Source organism: Salmo salar, chromosome ssa09 (genome assembly GCF_905237065.1).
Source record: "Salmo salar chromosome ssa09, Ssal_v3.1, whole genome shotgun sequence".
NCBI classification, from domain to species: domain Eukaryota; kingdom Metazoa; phylum Chordata; class Actinopteri; order Salmoniformes; family Salmonidae; genus Salmo; species Salmo salar.
The window spans coordinates 83436692-83460672 of record NC_059450.1 but is presented as its reverse complement, the minus strand read 5'-3'; the positions used below and the strand labels follow the sequence as shown (position 1 = coordinate 83460672).

Here is a 23981-nt window from a genome sequence, read left to right as displayed (position 1 = left end):
ATGCACTGCTTCACCTCACAGTAGGGCAATCACAGTCAGCATGATCCAGATATTTTTTACACACACACACACACACACACACACACACACAGAGAACAGGAAGTGTGTCAAGGGAAAGAAGGCTGGCTCTGGGTGTGTGGTTCGTCAGAGCATGCATGCCTCTCTCTCTCCCCCCAGACAGTAGGGCGAGAGGGGATTGGCCAGAGGGGGCAATGTCTGAGACTTTGAGAGACAGGTGGACCGGCCATCAGAGACGGGGTGTCTTTGCTGCAGGCTGCCAATGCACAGGCAGGTGGGAATGTCGGTCAAAGCCAACACTGCACACGCGCTGCTGCTCTGGGGACTGGCACAGGACGCCGTGCTGCTCTGGGGACTGGCACAGGACGCCGTGCTGCTCTGGGGACTGGCACATAGATGGACTGATACAGTAGGAAGGTAGGGGTGTGTGCTCGCGTTCAAGATTTTGTGTGAGCGTGTGTGTGTGTGTGTGTGTGTGTGTGTGTGTGTGTGTGTGTGTGTGTGTGTGTGTGTGTGTGTGTGTGTGTGTGCGCGTTCACGATTTTGTTTGAGCGTGTATACGTGCGTTTCGATCTTACGGTCAAAGTGGCTGTGCCTCTGTTTGAAGGTGCTCTGTAGGTTGGTGCTGAGCTGGGAGATGGGGGCCTTCAGGTCCGAGTGGCTCTGCTGACTCAGCTTCTCCTCCATCTCCAGCGTACAGCATGAGTATTCCTGGGGACACACCTTCAGATGGGTTCCTACAAAGAGGCAGGGCGAGAGAAAACACTGATTACACAAACCAAGACCAACCATCATAAAGATAGTTCACACAGCACAGTTACACACCGTGAAAAACTGCTTTTGTTTCCTGTTCGTTACGTGAATCAGGTGCCATGTTCTCGCAGAAGAAAATAAACCATGTTAACCTCACTAGGGTAGGGGGCACTATTTTCACCTCCGGATGAAAAGCATGCCCAAACTAAACTTCCTGCTACTCAGGCCCAGAAGCTAGGATATGCATATAATTAGTAGATTTGGATAAAAAAAAACTCCAAAGTTTCTAAAACTTAAAATAATATCTGTGTATAACAGAACTGAAATGGCAGGCGAAAACCTGAGGAAAATCCATCCAGGAAGTGCCATTATATTGAAATGGCTGTTTTTTCAATAAAAGCCTATCCACCATTTAAAGGGATAGGACCCAGATTCTGTTCCCTATGGCTCCCACTCGTTGTGAACAGTCTTTAGACATTGTTTCAGGCTTTTATTCTGAAAAATGAGGGAGAATGACAACATTGAGTGAGTGGACCCTGGGATGTCCTCAGAGCTGGTTACTGCGCACGACCGAGAGCGCGCTTTTGTTTTTCTTTAATATTGACGACGCTATTCTCCGGTTTAAATATTATCGATTATTTAGGCTAAAAACAACCTGAGGATTGATTATAAACATCATTTGACATGTTTCTACGAACTTTACGGATACTATTTGGAATTTTCGTCTGCCTCTTGTGACCGCATTTGAGCCATTGAATTACTGAACAAAACGCACCAACAAAAATGGAGGTTTTTGGATATAAAGAGGGACTTTATCGAACAAAACGAACATTTATTGTGTAACATGAGTCTTGTGAGTGCAACCATACGAAGATCAAAGGTAAGTGATTAATTTTATTGCCATCTGACTTTTGTGACTAATCTAGGTGGCTGGTAACTGTACGTAATGTTCTGTCCTCAGATAATCGCATGGTTTGCTTTCGCCGTAAAGCCTTTTAGAAATCTGACAGGGCGGCTGGATTAACAAGAAGTTAAGCTTTATTTTGATATATAACACATATTTTCAAGAATGTTAAATATTTGAATTTAGTATTTTGAATTTCGCGCTCTGCAATTTCACTGGATGTTGGCCAGATGGGACGCTACCGTCCCACACCCCCTAGAGAGGTTAAAGAACAAAAAAAATCTAATTGAAATGAATACATTGTGATTGTTGCGCCACACCATTGTCTACTTGCCCTTAATTGGGCAGTCCAATAATATCATTGAACATGCGGTATCCCAGGCCTCCCTGCTTCATGCAGCAGGTACAGAAGCAGACTCTGGAGAACTATCTACCCAAGAGAAATAAAAGGTTTATGCTCCTCAAGTGACCTCTCACAGCACCCGTCAGTCGAGACGTTATACCGCAAGCTTCTGCAGCTGTTTCTCATGTGGGAACAATACACACCAGCGTGCACACCAGCATGCACACTGACAAGAGGGGGAGGGGAGAGACTGCTGAAGACAGGCTTGGTCCGGGGAGGGAAGTTCGAGAGCGGATGTTAAACTAGCTTAACAACCTGACATCTCTAAGTGCTGACACCCCATCCGGTCAGTCTCTCTTCTAACCCACACCCGCTGCTGTACAGAACTGACAAGTTTGGCAAAGAGTGGTCAAAGTGGACTCAACAGCGATTTATGGCAGGGGTCAGAGCAGTGCAGCAGCAGAGGGTCGGAGAGGCGTAGAGGCTGAATGCAAAGTTGCAGCTGCAATAATGTTATGTTTTTCTTTCTTTTTAAAAGGTGGTTGTTGGAATTTGGGAAGAACACAGTGGTCCTTTCACTCCGCCCAGGCTCCCAACGGCCTGTTTGGTTTTCCCCACCAGCCATCCGCTTGCTCAACAACTCTGGCCCTGTCCCTGGTCATCTGCAGAACAGGCCACTCTGCTGGCGTTACTAGCACCACCACACACACACACTACCAAACAGTGTTACTAGCACCAGCACACACACACACTACCAAACAGTAGTTACTAGCACCACCACTACCAACCAACCAGTGTTACTAGCACCACCACTACCAACCAACCAGTGTTACTAGCACCATCACACACACACTACCAAACAGTGTTACTAGCACCACCACACACACACACTACCAAACAGTGTTACTAGCACCACCACACACACACACTACCAAACAGAGTTACTAGCACCACCACTACCAACCAACCAGTGTTACTAGCACCACCACTACCAACCAACCAGTGTTACTAGCACCATCACACACACACTACCAACCAACCAGTGTTACTAGCACCACCACACACACACACTACCAACCAACCAGTGCTACTAGCACCACCACACACACACACTACCAACCAACCAGTGTTACTAGCACCACCACACACATACACACTACCAACCAACCAGTGTTACTAGCACCACCACCAACCAGTGTTACTAGCACCACCACACACACACTACCAACCAGTGTTACTAGCACCACCACACACACACTACCAACCAGTGTTACTAGCACCACCACACACACACACACACACTACCAACCAGTGTTACTAGCACCACCACACACACACACACTACCAACCAGTGTTACTAGCACCACCACACACACACACACACTACCAAACAGTGTTACTAGCACCACCACACACACTACCAAACAGTGTTACTAGCACCACCACACACACACACACACACTACCAACCAGTGTTACTAGCACCACCACACACACACACTACCAACCAGTGTTACTAGCACCACCACACACACTACCAAACAGTGTTACTAGCACCACCACACACACACACACACACACACACACACACTACCAAACAGTGTTACTAGCACCACCACACACACACACACTACCAAACAGTGTTACTAGCACCACCACACACACACACACACTACCAAACAGTGTTACTAGCACCACCACACACACACACACTACCAAACAGTGTTACTAGCACCACCACACACACACACAACCAAACAGTGTTACTAGCACCACCACCAACCAGTGTTACTAGCACCACCACACACACACACACACACACTACCAACCAGTGTTACTAGCACCACCACACACACTACCAAACAGTGTTACTAGCACCACCACACACACACACACACTACCAAACAGTGTTACTAGCACCACCACACACACACACACACTACCAAACAGTGTTACTAGCACCACCACACACACACACTACCAAACAGTGTTACTAGCACCACCACACACACACACACACTACCAAACAGTGTTACTAGCACCACCACACACACACACAACCAAACAGTGTTACTAGCACCACCACCAACCAGTGTTACTAGCACCACCACACACACACACACACACACTACCAAACAGTGTTACTAGCACCACCACACACACACACACTACCAAACAGTGTTACTAGCACCACCACACACACTACCAACCAGTGTTACTAGCACCAGCACACACACACACTACCAACCAGTGTTACTAGCACCACCACACACACACTACCAACCAGTGTTGCTAGCACCACCACACACACACTACCAACCAGTGTTGCTAGCACCACCACACACACACACTACCAACCAGTGTTACTAGCACCACCACACACACACACACACTACCAAACAGTGTTACTAGCACCACCACACACACACACACTACCAAACATTGTTAATAGCACCACCACACACACACACAACCAAACAGTGTTACTAGCACCACCACACACACACACAACCAAACAGTGTTACTAGCACCACCACACACACACACACTACCAAACAGTGTTACTAGCACCACCACACACACACACACACACACTACCAACCAGTGTTACTAGCACCACCACACACACACACTACCAAACAGTGTTACTAGCACCACCACACACACACACTACCAAACAGTGTTACTAGCACCACCACACACACACACTACCAAACAGTGTTACTAGCACCACCACACACACACACACACTACCAACCAGTGTTACTAGCACCACCACACACACTACCAAACAGTGTTACTAGCACCACCACACACACTACCAAACAGTGTTACTAGCACCACCACACACACACACTACCAAACAGTGTTACTAGCACCACCACACACACACACTACCAACCAGTGTTACTAGCACCACCACACACACACACTACCAACCAGTGTTACTAGCACCACCACACACACACACTACCAACCAGTGTTACTAGCACCACCACACACACACACTACCAACCAGTGTTACTAGCACCACCACACACACACACACTACCAACCAGTGTTACTAGCACCACCACAACACACACACACACTACCAAACAGTGTTACTAGCACCACCACACACACTACCAAACAGTGTTACTAGCACCACCACACACACACACACACACACTACCAACCAGTGTTACTAGCACCACCACACACACACCTACCAAACAGTGTTACTAGCACCACCACACACACTACCAAACAGTGTTACTAGCACCACCACACACACACACACACACAAACTACCAAACAGTGTTACTAGCACCACCACACACACACACACTACCAAACAGTGTTACTAGCACCACCACACACACACACACACTACCAAACAGTGTTACTAGCACCACCACACACACACACACTACCAAACAGTGTTACTAGCACCACCACACACACACACAACCAAACAGTGTTACTAGCACCACCACCCCCAACCAGTGTTACTAGCACCACCACACACACACACACACACACTACCAACCAGTGTTACTAGCACCACCACACACACTACCAAACAGTGTTACTAGCACCACCACACACACACACACTACCAAACAGTGTTACTAGCACCACCACACACACACACACACTACCAAACAGTGTTACTAGCACCACCACACACACACACTACCAAACAGTGTTACTAGCACCACCACACACACACACACTACCAAACAGTGTTACTAGCACCACCACACACACACACACCAAACAGTGTTACTAGCACCACCACCAACCAGTGTTACTAGCACCACCACACACACACACACTACCAAACAGTGTTACTAGCACCACCACACACACACACACTACCAAACAGTGTTACTAGCACCACCACACACACCACACTACCAACCAGTGTTACTAGCACCAGCACACACACACACTACCAACCAGTGTTACTAGCACCACCACACACACACTACCAACCAGTGTTACTAGCACCACCACACACACACTACCAACCAGTGTTGCTAGCACCACCACACACACACACTACCAACCAGTGTTACTAGCACCACCACACACACACACACTACCAAACAGTGTTACTAGCACCACCACACACACACACACTACCAAACATTGTTAATAGCACCACCACACACACACACAACCAAACAGTGTTACTAGCACCACCACACACACACACACACCAAACAGTGTTACTAGCACCACCACACACACACACACTACCAAACAGTGTTACTAGCACCACCACACACACACACACACCTACCAACCAGTGTTACTAGCACCACCACACACACACACACTACCAAACAGTGTTACTAGCACCACCACACACACACACACTACCAAACAGTGTTACTAGCACCACCACACACACACACTACCAAACAGTGTTACTAGCACCACCACACACACACACACACTACCAACCAGTGTTACTAGCACCACCACACACACTACCAAACAGTGTTACTAGCACCACCACACACACTACCAAACAGTGTTACTAGCACCACCACACACACACACTACCAAACAGTGTTACTAGCACCACCACACACACACACACTACCAAACAGTGTTACTAGCACCACCACACACACACACTACCAAACAGTGTTACTAGCACCACCACACACACACACACTACCAAACAGTGTTACTAGCACCACCACACACACACACTACCAAACAGTGTTACTAGCACCACCACACACACACACTACCAAACAGTGTTACTAGCACCACCACACACACACCTACCAAACAGTGTTACTAGCACCACCACACACACACACACACACTACCAACCAGTGTTACTAGCACCACCACACACACTACCAACCAGTGTTACTAGCACCACCACACACTACCAAACAGTGTTACTAGCACCACCACACACACACACACTACCAAACAGTGTTACTAGCACCACCACACACACACACACACTACCAAACAGTGTTACTAGCACCACCACACACACACACTACCAAACAGTGTTACTAGCACCACCACACACACACACTACCAAACAGTGTTACTAGCACCACCACACACACACAACACCAAACAGTGTTACTAGCACCACCACACACACACACCAAACAGTGTTACTAGCACCACCACACACACACAACCAAACAGTGTTACTAGCACCACCACACACACACACACACTACCAAACAGTGTTACTAGCACCACCACACACACACACACACTACCAACCAGTGTTACTAGCACCACCACACACACACACTACCAACCAGTGTTACTAGCACCACCACACACACACACTACCAACCAGTGTTACTAGCACCACCACATACACTACCAAACAGTGTTACTAGCACCACCACACACACACTACCAAACAGTGTTACTAGCACCACCACACACACACACACACACTACCAAACAGTGTTACTAGCACCACCACACACACACTACCAAACAGTGTTACTAGCACCACCACACACACCTACCAACCAGTGTTACTAGCACCACCACACACACACACACACTACCAACCAGTGTTACTAGCACCACCACACACACACACACTACCAACCAGTGTTACTAGCACCACCACACACACTACCAACCAGTGTTGCTAGCACCACCACACACACACACTACCAACCAGTGTTGCTAGCACCACCACACACACACACTACCAACCAGTGTTGCTAGCAACACCACACACACACACTACCAACCAGTGTTACTAGCACCACCACACACACACACTACCAACCAGTGTTACTAGCACCACCACACACACACACACTACCAAACAGTGTTACTAGCACCACCACACACACACACACACACTACCAAACATTGTTAATAGCACCACCACACACACTACCAAACAGTGTTACTAGCACCACCACCACACACACACACACACACACTACCAACCAGTGTTACTAGCACCACCACACACACTACCAAACAGTGTTACTAGCACCACCACACACACACACACTACCAAACAGTGTTACTAGCACCACCACACACACACACTACCAAACAGTGTTACTAGCACCACCACACACACACACTACCAACCAGTGTTACTAGCACCACCACACACACTACCAAACAGTGTTACTAGCACCACCACACACACACACACACTACCAAACAGTGTTACTAGCACCACCACACACACACACTACCAAACAGTGTTACTAGCACCACCACACACACACACTACCAACCAGTGTTACTAGCACCACCACACACACACACACACACACTACCAACCAGTGTTACTAGCACCACCACACACACTACCAAACAGTGTTACTAGCACCACCACACACACACTACCAAACAGTGTTACTAGCACCACCACACACACACACTACCAAACAGTGTTACTAGCACCACCACACACACTACCAAACAGTGTTACTAGCACCACCACACACACACACACACTACCAAACAGTGTTACTAGCACCACACACACACACACTACCAAACAGTGTTACTAGCACCACCACACACACACACACACACACACCACACACACACTACCAAACAGTGTTACTAGCACCAGCACACACACACACTACCAAACAGTGTTACTAGCACCACCACACACACACACTACCAAACAGTGTTACTAGCACCACCACACACACACACTACCAAACAGTGTTACTAGCACCAGCACACACACACACACTACCAAACAGTGTTACTAGCACCAGCACACACACACACTACCAACCAGTGTTACTAGCACCAGCACACACACACACTACCAACCAGTGTTACTAGCACCACCACACACACACACTACCAAACAGTGTTACTAGTACCACCACACACACACTACCAAACAGTGTTACTAGCACCACCACACACACACACTACCAAACAGTGTTACTAGCACCACCACACACACACACTACCAAACAGTGTTACTAGCACCACCACACACACTACCAAACAGTGTTACTAGCACCACCACACACACACACTACCAAACAGTGTTACTAGCACCACCACACACACACACACACACACTACCAAACAGTGCTACTAGCACCACCACACACACACACTACCACACAGTGTTACTAGCACCACCACACACACACACACCCCTACCAAACAGTGTTACTAGCACCACCACACACACACACTACCACACAGTGTTACTAGCACCACCACACACACACACTACCACACAGTGTTACTAGCACCACCACACACACACACTACCACACAGTGTTACTAGCACCACCACACACACACACTACCACACAGTGTTACTAGCACCACCACACACACACACTACCACACAGTGTTACTAGCACCACCACACACACACTACCAAACAGTGTTACTAGCACCACCACACACACACACACTACCAACCAGTGTTACTAGCACCACCACACACACTACCAAACAGTGTTACTAGCACCACCACACACACACCACTACCAAACAGTGTTACTAGCACCACCACACACACACACACTACCAAACAGTGTTACTAGCACCACCACACACACACACACTACCAACCAGTGTTACTAGCACCACCACACACACACACTACCAACCAGTGTTACTAGCACCACCACACACACTACCAAACAGTGTTACTAGCACCACCACACACACACACACACTACCAAACAGTGTTACTAGCACCACCACACACACACTACCAAACAGTGTTACTAGCACCACCACACACACACACACTACCAAACAGTGTTACTAGCACCACCACACACACTACCAAACAGTGTTACTAGCACCACCACACACACACACTACAAAACAGTGTTACTAGCACCACCACACACACACACTACCAAACAGTGTTACTAGCACCAGCACACACACACACACTACCAAACAGTGTTACTAGCACCAGCACACACACACACAACTACCAACCAGTGTTACTAGCACCAGCACACACACACACACTACCAACCAGTGTTACTAGCACCAGCACACACACACACACTACCAACCAGTGTTACTAGCACCACCACACACACACACTACCAACCAGTGTTACTAGCACCACCACACACACACACTACCAACCAGTGTTACTAGCACCACCACACACACACACTACCAAACAGTGTTACTAGCACCACCACACACACACACTACCAAACAGTGTTACTAGCACCACCACACACACTACCAAACAGTGTTACTAGCACCACCACACACACACTACCAAACAGTGTTACTAGCACCACCACACACACACACACTACCAAACAGTGCTACTAGCACCACCACACACACTACCAAACAGTGTTACTAGCACCACCACACACACACACACACACACACACTACCAAACAGTGTTACTAGCACCACCACACACACACTACCACACTACCAAACAGTGTTACTAGCACCACCACACACACACTACCACACAGTGTTACTAGCACCACCACACACACACACTACCACACAGTGTTACTAGCACCACCACACACACACACTACCACACAGTGTTACTAGCACCACCACACACACACACACACTACCACACAGTGTTACTAGCACCACCACACACACACACTACCAAACAGTGTTACTAGCACCACCACACACACACACACACTACCAAACAGTGTTACTAGCACCACCACACACACACACACACACTACCAAACAGTGTTACTAGCACCACCACACACACACTACCACACTACCAAACAGTGTTACTAGCACCACCACACACACACACTACCACACAGTGTTACTAGCACCACCACACACACACACTACCACACAGTGTTACTAGCACCACCACACACACACACACCTACCACACAGTGTTACTAGCACCACCACACACACACACACACTACCACACAGTGTTACTAGCACCACCACACACACACACTACCAAACAGTGTTACTAGCACCACCACACACACACACACACTACCAAACAGTGTTACTAGCACCACCACACACACACACTACCAAACAGTGTTACTAGCACCACCACACACACACACACACACTACCAAACAGTGTTACTAGCACCGCCACACACACACACACACTACCAACCAGTGTTACTAGCACCACCACACACACACACACCCAAACAGTGTTACTAGCACCACCACACACACACACACTACCAAACAGTGTTACTAGCACCACCACACACACACACTACCAAACAGTGTTACTAGCACCACCACCACACACACACACTACCAAACAGTGTTACTAGCACCACCACCACACACACACACTACCAAACAGTGTTACTAGCACCACCACACACACACACTACCAAACAGTGTTACTAGCACCACCACACACACACACTACCAAACAGTGTTACTAGCACCGCCACACACACACACACACACACTACCAAACAGTGTTACTAGCACCGCCACACACACACACACACTACCAACCAGTGTTACTAGCACCACCACACACACTACCAAACAGTGTTACTAGCACCACCACACACACACACTACCAACCAGTGTTACTAGCACCACCACACACACACTACCACAGTGTTACTAGCACCACCACAAACACACACTACCAAACAGTGTTACTAGCACCACCACACACACACACTACCAAACAGTGTTACTAGCACCACCACACACACACACTACCAAACAGTGTTACTAGCACCACCACACACACACACACACACTACCAAACAGTGTTACTAGCACCACCACACACACACACACACTACCAAACAGTGTTACTAGCACCACCACACACACTACCAAACAGTGTTACTAGCACCACCACACACACACACACACACACAACCAAACAGTGTTACTAGCACCAGCACACACACACACACTCCACACCAACCAGTGTTACTAGCACCACCACACACACACCAACCAGTGTTGCTAGCACCACCACACACACACACTACCAACCAGTGTTGCTAGCAACACCACACACACACACTACCAACCAGTGTTACTAGCACCACCACACACACACACACTACCAAACAGTGTTACTAGCACCACCACACACACACACACTACCAAACAGTGTTACTAGCACCACCACACACACACTACCAAACAGTGTTACTAGCACCACCACACACACACACACTACCAAACAGTGTTACTAGCACCACCACACACAAACACTACCAAACAGTGTTACTAGCACCACCACACACAAACACTACCAAACAGTGTTACTAGCACCATCACACACACACCTACCACAGTGTTACTAGCACCACCACAAACACACACTACCAAACAGTGTTACTAGCACCACCACACACACACACTACCAAACAGTGTTACTAGCACCACCACACACACACACTACCAAACAGTGTTACTAGCACCACCACACACACACACTACCAAACAGTGTTACTAGCACCACCACACACACACACTACCAAACAGTGTTACTAGCACCATCACACACACACTACCACAGTGTTGCTAGCACCACCACAAACACACACTACCAAACAGTGTTGCTAGCACCACCACACACACACACTACCAAACAGTGTTACTAGCACCACCACACACACACACACTACCAAACAGTGTTACTAGCACCACCACACACACACACCTACCAAACAGTGTTACTAGCACCACCACACACACACACACACTACCAAACAGTGTTACTAGCACCACCACACACACACACACACTACCAAACAGTGTTACTAGCACCACCACACACACACACTACCAAACAGTGTTACTAGCACCACCACACACACACACACTACCAAACAGTGTTACTAGCACCACCACACACACACACACTACCAAACAGTGTTACTAGCACCACCACACACACACACACACTACCAAACAGTGTTACTAGCACCACCACACACACACACTACCAAACAGTGTTACTAGCACCACCACACACACACACACACTACCAAACAGTGTTACTAGCACCACCACACACACACACTACCAAACAGTGTTACTAGCACCACCACACACACACACACACTACCAAACAGTGTTACTAGCACCACCACACACACACACACACACTACCAAACAGTGTTACTAGCACCACCACACACACACACACACTACCAAACAGTGTTACTAGCACCACCACACACACACACACACTACCAAACAGTGTTACTAGCACCACCACACACACACACACACTACCAAACAGTGTTACTAGCACCACCACACACACACACTACCAAACAGTGTTACTAGCACCACCACACACACACACTACCAAACAGTGTTACTAGCACCACCACACACACACACTACCAAACAGTGTTACTAGCACCACCACAAACACACACTACCAAACAGTGTTACTAGCACCACCACACACACACACTACCAAACAGTGTTACTAGCACCACCACACACACACACACACTACCAAACAGTGTTACTAGCACCACCACACACACACACACACTACCAAACAGTGTTACTAGCACCACCACACACACACACACACTACCAAACAGTGTTACTAGCACCACCACACACACACACACACACCACACTACCAAACAGTGTTACTAGCACCACCACACACACACACTACCAAACAGTGTTACTAGCACCACCACCACACACACACACACACACACACACTACCAAACAGTGTTACTAGCACCAGCACACACACACACACTACCAACCAGTGTTACTAGCACCACCACACACACTACCAACCAGTGTTGCTAGCACCACCACACACACACACTACCAACCAGTGTTGCTAGCAACACCACACACACACACTACCAACCAGTGTTACTAGCACCACCACACACACACACTACCAACCAGTGTTGCTAGCAACACCACACACACACACTACCAACCAGTGTTACTAGCACCACCACACACACTACCAAACAGTGTTACTAGCACCACCACACACACACACACTACCAAACAGTGTTACTAGCACCACCACACACACACACTACCAAACAGTGTTACTAGCACCACCACACACACACTACCAAACAGTGTTACTAGCACCACCACACACACACTACCAAACAGTGTTACTAGCACCACCACACACACACACACACACACTACCAAACATTGTTAATAGCACCACCACACACACTACCAAACAGTGTTACTAGCACCACCACACACACACACACACACACTACCAACCAGTGTTACTAGCACCACCACACACACTACCAAACAGTGTTACTAGCACCACCACACACACACACACACTACCAAACAGTGTTACTAGCACCACCACACACACACACTACCAAACAGTGTTACTAGCACCACCACACACACACTACCAACCAGTGTTACTAGCACCACCACACACACACACACACACACTACCAACCAGTGTTACTAGCACCACCACACACACACTACCAAACAGTGTTACTAGCACCACCACACACACACACTACCAAACAGTGTTACTAGCACCACCACACACACACACACACACACTACCAAACAGTGTTACTAGCACCACCACACACACACACTACCAAACAGTGTTACTAGCACCACCACACACACACACACTACCAAACAGTGTTACTAGCACCACCACACACACACACTACCAAACAGTGTTACTAGCACCACCACACACACACACTACCAACCAGTGTTACTAGCACCACCACACACACACACACACTACCAAACAGTGTTACTAGCACCACCACACACACACACTACCAACCAGTGTTACTAGCACCACCACACACACACTACCAACCAGTGTTACTAGCACCACCACACACACACACTACCAACCAGTGTTACTAGCACCACCACACACACACACTACCAACCAGTGTTACTAGCACCACCACACACACACTACCAAACAGTGTTACTAGCACCACCACACACACACACACACACTACCAAACGGTGTTACTAGCACCACCACACACACACACACACACACTACCAAACAGTGTTACTAGCACCACCACACACACACACACACTACCAAACAGTGTTACTAGCACCACCACACACACACACTACCAAACAGTGTTACTAGCACCACCACACACACACACTACCAAACAGTGTTACTAGCACCAGCACACACACACACTACCAAACAGTGTTACTAGCACCAGCACACACACACACACTACCAACCAGTGTTACTAGCACCAGCACACACACACACACTACCAACCAGTGTTACTAGCACCAGCACACACACACACTACCAACCAGTGTTACTAGCACCACCACACACACACACTACCAAACAGTGTTGCTAGCACCACCACACACACACTACCAAACAGTGTTACTAGCACCACCACACACACACACACACTACCAACCAGTGTTACTAGCACCACCACACACACACACACACTACCAACCAGTGTTACTAGCACCAGCACACACACACACTACCAACCAGTGTTACTAGCACCACCACACACACACACTACCAAACAGTGTTGCTAGCACCACCACACACACACTACCAACCAGTGTTGCTAGCACCACCACACACACACACTACCAAACAGTGTTACTAGCACCACCACACACACACACTACCAAACAGTGTTACTAGCACCACCACACACACACTACCAAACAGTGTTACTAGCACCACCACACACACACTACCAAACAGTGTTACTAGCACCACCACACACACACACACACACTACCAAACAGTGCTACTAGCACCACCACACACACACTACCAAACAGTGTTACTAGCACCACCACACACACACACTACCAAACAGTGTTACTAGCACCACCACACACACACACACACACTACCAAACAGTGTTACTAGAACCACCACACACACACTACCACACAGTGTTACTAGCACCACCACACACACACACTACCACACAGTGTTACTAGCACCACCACACACACACACACACACTACCAAACAGTGTTACTAGCACCACCACACACACACACACACACTACCACACAGTGTTACTAGCACCACCACACACACACACACATACCACACAGTGTTACTAGCACCACCACACACACACACACACCTACCACACAGTGTTACTAGCACCACCACACACACACACACACTACCACACAGTGTTACTAGCACCACCACACACACACACACACTACCACACAGTGTTACTAGCACCACCACACACACACACACACTACCACACAGTGTTACTAGCACCACCACACACACACACTACCACACAGTGTTACTAGCACCACCACACACACACACACACTACCAAACAGTGTTTCTAGCACCACCACACACACACACACACACACTACCAAACAGTGTTACTAGCACCACCACACACACACACTACCACACAGTGTTACTAGCACACACACACACACACACACTACCAAACAGTGTTACTAGCACCACCACACACACACACTACCACACAGTGTTACTAGCACCACCACACACACACACACTACCACACAGTGTTACTAGCACCACCACACACACACACACACTACCACACAGTGTTACTAGCACCACCACACACACACACTACCACACAGTGTTACTAGCACCACCACACACACACACACTACCAAACAGTGTTACTAGCACCACCACACACACACACCCTACCACACAGTGTTACTAGCACCACCACACACACACACTACCAAACAGTGTTACTAGCACCACCACACACACACACACCTACCACACAGTGTTACTAGCACCACCACACACACACACACAACCACACAGTGTTACTAGCACCACCACACACACACACACACTACCACACAGTGTTACTAGCACCACCACACACACACACACACCAAACAGTGTTACTAGCACCACCACACACACACACACACACTACCACACAGTGTTACTAGCACCACCACACACACACACTACCACACAGTGTTACTAGCACCACCACACACACACACTACCACACAGTGTTACTAGCACCACCACACACACACACACACTACCAAACAGTGTTACTAGCACCACCACACACACACACACACACTACCAAACAGTGTTACTAGCACCACCACACACACACACTACCAAACAGTGTTACTAGCACCACCACACACACACACTACCAAACAGTGTTACTAGCACCACCACACACACACACTACCAAACAGTGTTACTAGCACCACCACACACACACACACTACCAAACAGTGTTACTAGCACCGCACACACACACACACACTACCAAACAGTGTTACTAGCACCGCCACACACACACACACACTACCAAACAGTGTTACTAGCACCGCCACACACACACACACACTACCAACCAGTGTTACTAGCACCACACCACACACACACTACCAAACAGTGTTACTAGCACCACCACACACACACACACTACCAAACAGTGTTACTAGCACCACCACACACACACACACACTACCAAACAGTGTTACTAGCACCACCACACACACACACACACTACCAAACAGTGTTACTAGCACCACCACACACACACACACTACCAAACAGTGTTACTAGCACCGCCACACACACACACACACACACTACCAAACAGTGTTACTAGCACCACCACACACACACACACACTACCAAACAGTGTTACTAGCACCCACACACACACACACACACTACCAAACAGTGTTACTAGCACCCACACACACACACACACACACTACCAAACAGTGTTACTAGCACCACCACACACACACACACTACCAAACAGTGTTACTAGCACCACCACACACACACACTACCAAACAGTGTTACTAGCACCACCACACACACACACTACCAAACAGTGTTACTAGCACCACCACACACACACACTACCAAACAGTGTTACTAGCACCACCACACACACTACCAGCCACACACACTACCAAACAGTGTTACTAGCACCACCACACACACCACTACCAAACAGTGTTACTAGCACCACCACACACACTACCAAACAGTGTTACTAGCACCACACACACACACACACTACCAAACAGTGTTACTAGCACCGCCACACACACACACACACTACCAACCAGTGTTACTAGCACCACCACACACACACTACCAAACAGTGTTACTAGCACCACCACACACACACTACCAAACAGTGTTACTAGCACCACCACACACACCGGCTCCAATGGCACCCTATTCCCTACATAGTGCAGTACTTTAACCATGGCCTGTGGTCTAAAGTGCATTATGCCTAAGGACAAGTGTACCATTTAGGACCGACATGAAATCAACAGGTCACTAGATTCTAACAGTAATGAGCGTGGAAATCAACAGGTCACTAGATTCTAACAGTAATGAGCGTGGAAATCAACAGGTCACTAGATTCTAACAGTAATGAGCGTGGAAATCAACAGGTCACTAGATTCTAACAGTAATGAGCGTGGAAATCAACAGGTCACTAGATTCTAACAGTAATGAGCGTGGAAATCAACAGGTCACTAGATTCTAACAGTAATGAGCGTGGAAATCAACAGGTCACTAGATTCTAACAGTAATGAGCGTGGAAATCAACAGGTCACTAGATTCTAACAGTAATGAGCGTGGAAATCAACAGGTCACTAGATTATAACAGTAACTGACAATTAAAAAGACTATTGCTGCAACAAAATGTGAACTGTGTAATCAGGCCTAGTATATAAAACAAGAGAGTTGCAAATATACCCACTCCCTGACCATGACGCTGTGGATGTTCACAGTGTGTATTGGTGTGGTGTATGAGGACTAAACTATCACCACTGGAGCAGAGTGTCTAAGCAGCGGCTACACACGTCAGAATTGCGCATGCCAAGAGACTAGTGTGGACTTCAAGTACTACTGACGTGAACGAGTACACACACACACCACTCATGTATAGTGCACACTGTGTAAGGCTCCCACAAACACCAACAATTTTTCCACAACACCTTACATGATTCAGAAGGTGGAGAGAGAATGTTGTCACAACCCTTTGGTTGGTTGAAATATATAACTTCTATAAGAAGGCCTCTACCTTGCTAGCTAAAACACACCCCCTCTCAACCCTAACCCCCTCTCAACCCTAACCCCCTCTCAACCCTAACCCCCTCTCAACCCTAACCCCCTCTCAACCCTAACCCCCTCTCAACCCTAACCCCCTCACTCCTGGGATCAAGCCCAAATCAGACTCAACTTGACCACCCCACATACAGCAAGAGAGGAAGAGAGAGTTGGCAACCACTACCTAAACACATTCACACATCACAGGTCAACACATAGCTCTTTGTACCAGATGATTGGAGAGAGCAAAGTAAGCAGTGAGTGCATGCGCAGACACACAAAGCATGCACACACGTACACACCTCCTCTAAGTGAAACAGAGATTGTGCCTGTAGTCCACCAAGGCCTCCCTCCCTCCCTGCCCGCCTGCAGTACAGGACCACAATCTAAAGGCCTTTATCCATGTGGAAAATGTCTGTAACCAAAGAACACAAATAAAACTGAGATGGCCAATCTTTCACAGGAATGTCTGTACAAATGTCACATTGTTAGCTCACGGGCTAAAGTCTCTGAAAATGTTCTCGTATTAGTTAATGCATACTTTGGGAAAACATTAGGGCGGCCAATTTCTCCAACCCCCGCACAGAAACAGGTTGTAAAATTGGGACAAGAGTAGACGGTTCAAATTAATAAAAAGTGAAAGCTTGGCCGCATTGCAAATGGCTCCACGTTCCCTTAAAGTGCACTACTTTTGAGCAGAGCCCTATGGGTCCTGGTCACAAGTAGTGCACTATAGGGAGCAATTAAATAGGAAATCCTTGACTGGACTACCTAAAGTTTAGAGTTTCTAAAGGTATGATCTTACATGAAACATTTTATTCACCACAAGTCTATGTATACTATATAAAAATAAAATGTATTTCTCATCAGCAGAGCTAAAGTCTTCCAAAACAGTTGTCAGGGGTCAGAGGCAATGGTTAACTAAATAAACTAGAATGCTCAACCTTCCTTGACTTGGAGATTAATTAATTAATTCTCAATTTCGGAAGGAACTGGTGCAATAAAATCTCCTGTTTCTAGTTTCAGGTGGAACTCCGATAACATGGAAATATTCAAATTTATATTAGAGGTTTTGTAACGAGTGAGAAATGCCTGCCATTTGTGCAGATCTTTGTTTGAGTAGATCTTTGTGTTATCTGGCAAGTGAACTCACTCTGTGCAAAGAAAAGTGGATTTCATATTTTTCGGAATATTCTCTGGTTTTTGGAATTTCACCTGTAACTGGAATGAGGCGATTAGAAGACACTGTTGCCTTCCAAATCGAGAATGAAGAAAGTAAAAACGGCCAACTAAAGGTTGTTTTCCTATATTGTCTGTGGGCCGTAAGTTCAACCTCAAGGACAAGCTTTAGATGGAGGGTTGAGTCTGCTTGGCGACATACAACAACTCCTAATTAACTGGGAATCCCAACAAACAGCGAGCGGGTACATTGTTCAGGTTGTCAATCAGAAGGAAAAAAGAGGGTTATTTAGGGCAGTCAAAACATGGGAGCCGTTAATAAACAACATGATACTGTGTCATGGCATTCATCAGCAGTCCACTGCTTTCTGCTTCTCCTTTGTGGTTTCCACCACCAACCTCTTTAAACGGCTCATAAAATAAGTCCCTTCCCTTTGACGTTCTCCTGCCTGCCCCTTTACACTGGAGGAGGAGGACGTTCCCCTGCCTGCCCCCCAGAGCACTGGCTTCTCTGGTGAGGAGGAGGGGTGGTGGTGGTGTGGGGGGAGGTGAAAACGCCTTGTGGACAAAACCCAGATTAGACGCCACATCACCCCCTCTCCTCTGCCTGGCCTGCATCATGTGGCCCAGGACCAGACAGACTTCAGAGCAGAGAAGTCTCCACCCCTCCAGCTCTACCACCACCCTGCAGGCTTAACCAGAGGGGTCAAAGGTTAACAGCCACTCCTGAGAGAGAGGTCCTGTCCTCTGACCCCTCTGTCCGCCAGCCAGCACATCCACAACTAACACACACAAATCGCCTTAAGACACACACGCACATTAACAACCATAGATTCACAAACACAATAACAACCGATACACACCACACACACCAGCAACCATAGATCCACATAGCACATGCCATACACACTACCCATCCATATACAAACATTAAACCACACGTCACACTGAGTTAGAAGTCAAATTCCCCAGAGGATCATTTCCATCCGCACCCTGCTGAACTCCAGTGACCACAGAGAAAGACTGCAGTGTTCATTTTAGCAGCTATTTTAGATATAGTTTTAGTTGACTCATGCCCGGGAGCTGTGTGGGAGGGACAGCTGGGCAGATCCACTCAATCACACTGCGCAACTGAAAGACGTTAATTGTGCCAATGAGAGGATTTGATTATGCAAAGCCATGCATGCTTATGATTGGACAAAAATCCATCTAAAATGAAAATGAAATTTGTCACAATTTTTTTTCAAGTCCCAACTTTTACCAAAAGAAAATGTGATATTTTGTGGGGAGAAACAAAAAGGGCATGAAAACTAATACCAGTTGAGGGAAAAAACAAGGTAGCAAACTAGCAATTAAAGCAATTAAAATAACCTAAGAGTCGTCCTCTTATATAGTTCCTGTCATGTTGTCAGGTACTCTTCCCCTGGCCCCTTCTCATCCATCACTCCAGCACCTGCCATCTTCTCTCTCCCTGTCTGTATGTCTCTGACTGGTCTTCCCTCTGTCAGATTGGACATAGTGTTCACCTCTAATCCATAACTACAAAGAAAACACGGTTTGACCACACCGCCTTCCGCTGGAAAACACGGTTTGACCACACCGCCTTCCGCTGGAAAACACGGTTTGACCACACCGCCTTCCGCTGGAAAACACGGTTTGACCACACCGCCTTCCGCTGGAAAACACGGTTTGACCACACCGCCTTCCGCTGGAAAACACGGTTTGACCACACCGCCTTCCGCTGGAAAACACGGTTTGACCACACCGCCTTCCGCTGGAAAACACGGTTTGACCACACCGCCTTCCGCTGGAAAACACGGTTTGACCACACCGCCTTCCGCTGGAAAACACGGTTTGACCACACCGCCTTCCGCTGGAAAACACGGTTTGACCACACCGCCTTCCGCTGGAAAACACGGTTTGACCACACCGCCTTCCGCTGGAAAACACGGTTTGACCACACCGCCTTCCGCTGGAAAACACGGTTTGACCACACCGCCTTCCGCTGGAAAACACGGTTTGACCACACCGCCTTCCGCTGGAAAACACGGTTTGACCACACCGCCTTCCGCTGGAAAACACGGTTTGACCACACCGCCTTCCGCTGGAAAACACGGTTTGACCACACCGCCTTCCGCTGGAAAACACGGTTTGACCATACCGCCTTCCGCTGGAAAACACGGTTTGACCATACCGCCTTCCGCTGGAAAACACCTTTGAAGTGCCCTATGGATTCTTCAAATTTACTTTTGGGGATTTTCAGGGACCCTTTTCTTTATGAGATACATGTGAAGCCAATGTATGAACAGGAGCCAATAACTGCCCTATTGCTGCAGTAGATGAGGCTTGAACAATGGACAGGGCCAGTCAGGTTTCTAGGATCAGGAACCTGAACCAATGTTCCACTCATACGGACACAGCTGGACAACCATTAATACACCCATTTTCATGGGAGGGTAAGAGAGCGCACACACACACACACACACACACACACACCACTGTAATATGTTCAACAAGGTTTCTCTGTAAGCTGAAACCATTAGAGCTTCAACTTCTCATATGGAGATAACCAAGCCAGGGTATTAGCTTCTCCTCCACTTAAGTGCTTTTCTAAATACTGGAATGACAGGTTTACAGCAATTTTGCCAACCCAATAATGCTTTTCAGGTCTAATTTTCAAAAGAACAGCGTCGGCGAGCCCGGCTTCAGCCAGGAGTTTCTGAACAAAATGGTGGGCAGCACATCATTACTATGCAGTTTTCACTTTCTCCATTTCTCTTTTTGAGTTAAGGCAACAGTCAGTCTAAATAGAGATGCACTAATCTATTTCAACTGTGTTTCAAATAGACTACAATTGTCTCAGACACCTAATGATGAGGCAGACATTTCAGATCATTGTTCAATGGTTATTCTGAGGGGGTCTTTGGATGCCGAATTTCATCCTAGGTGAACCTTCACCATTGCCCTCTCCTGTGTGACCCTGGCAGTATTAATGCCCAACATGCAGCTGGCGTCAGCAAGCAAATGATTGGCCGGACAGAAACCCCCCCTCTCACCAGAAGGTGGGGAGCTAACGAGCAGGATATCCCACGTCGCACAGACATGCTGACCCTCGCAGGCGGTCAGCCGGCGGGAAGACGCTTTCAGCACGCAGACACCCCAGCCAACTCAGAACTCGACTCTTCCGCTGGAGGCTACATTCCAAATGGTATCCTGTTCCCTTTATAGTGCAGTACTTTTGGCCAGGGACCGTAGAGATAGCTAGACACTATAAAGGGAATAAGGTGCCATTTTGGACGCAGGCCAGCTCTGGTCATCCCTGATAGGAACTCTGTACTCTACATGTCCCTCTGCTGTGGCCAGTCATCATGATCCAACTCAGAGACTAATAAATTCAAATTAGCATCATATGTTGGTATCTAAATATACATTGATGGTGAAACAAGTTGTATGTCCTGGTAGCGGGATATAAAAATATGCACATACTAGAGGTCGACCGATTAATCGGAATGGCCGATTAATTAGGCTGATTTCAAGTTTTCATAATCGGAAATCTGTATTTTTGGACCCCGATTTGGCCGATTTTTTATTTTTTTAGACCTTTATTTAACTAGGCAAGTCAGTTAAGAACACATTCTTATTTTCAATGACGGCCTAGGAACGGTGAGTTAACTTCCTTGTTCAGGGGCAG

General features: G+C 47.6%; 1 protein-coding gene and 1 long non-coding RNA gene across 3 annotated transcripts in view; one reads left to right on the top strand and one right to left on the bottom strand.

Moving 5' to 3' along the window:
* Window positions 1-23981, bottom strand: part of gpc4 (glypican 4) — a 74569-nt gene that overhangs the window by 26063 nt on the left and 24525 nt on the right. For both annotated transcript variants that reach the window (XM_014212964.2, XM_014212965.2), the window contains exon 2: window positions 597-755. In XM_014212964.2, coding sequence (XP_014068439.1) covers window positions 597-755 — 159 coding nt within the window. The remainder of the gene's footprint in view (window positions 1-596; window positions 756-23981) is intronic.
* Window positions 18227-18705, top strand: LOC123744665 (uncharacterized). The gene is made up of 3 exons (XR_006771068.1): window positions 18227-18330; window positions 18371-18610; window positions 18651-18705. It is a non-coding gene; the product is annotated as an uncharacterized lncRNA (long non-coding RNA).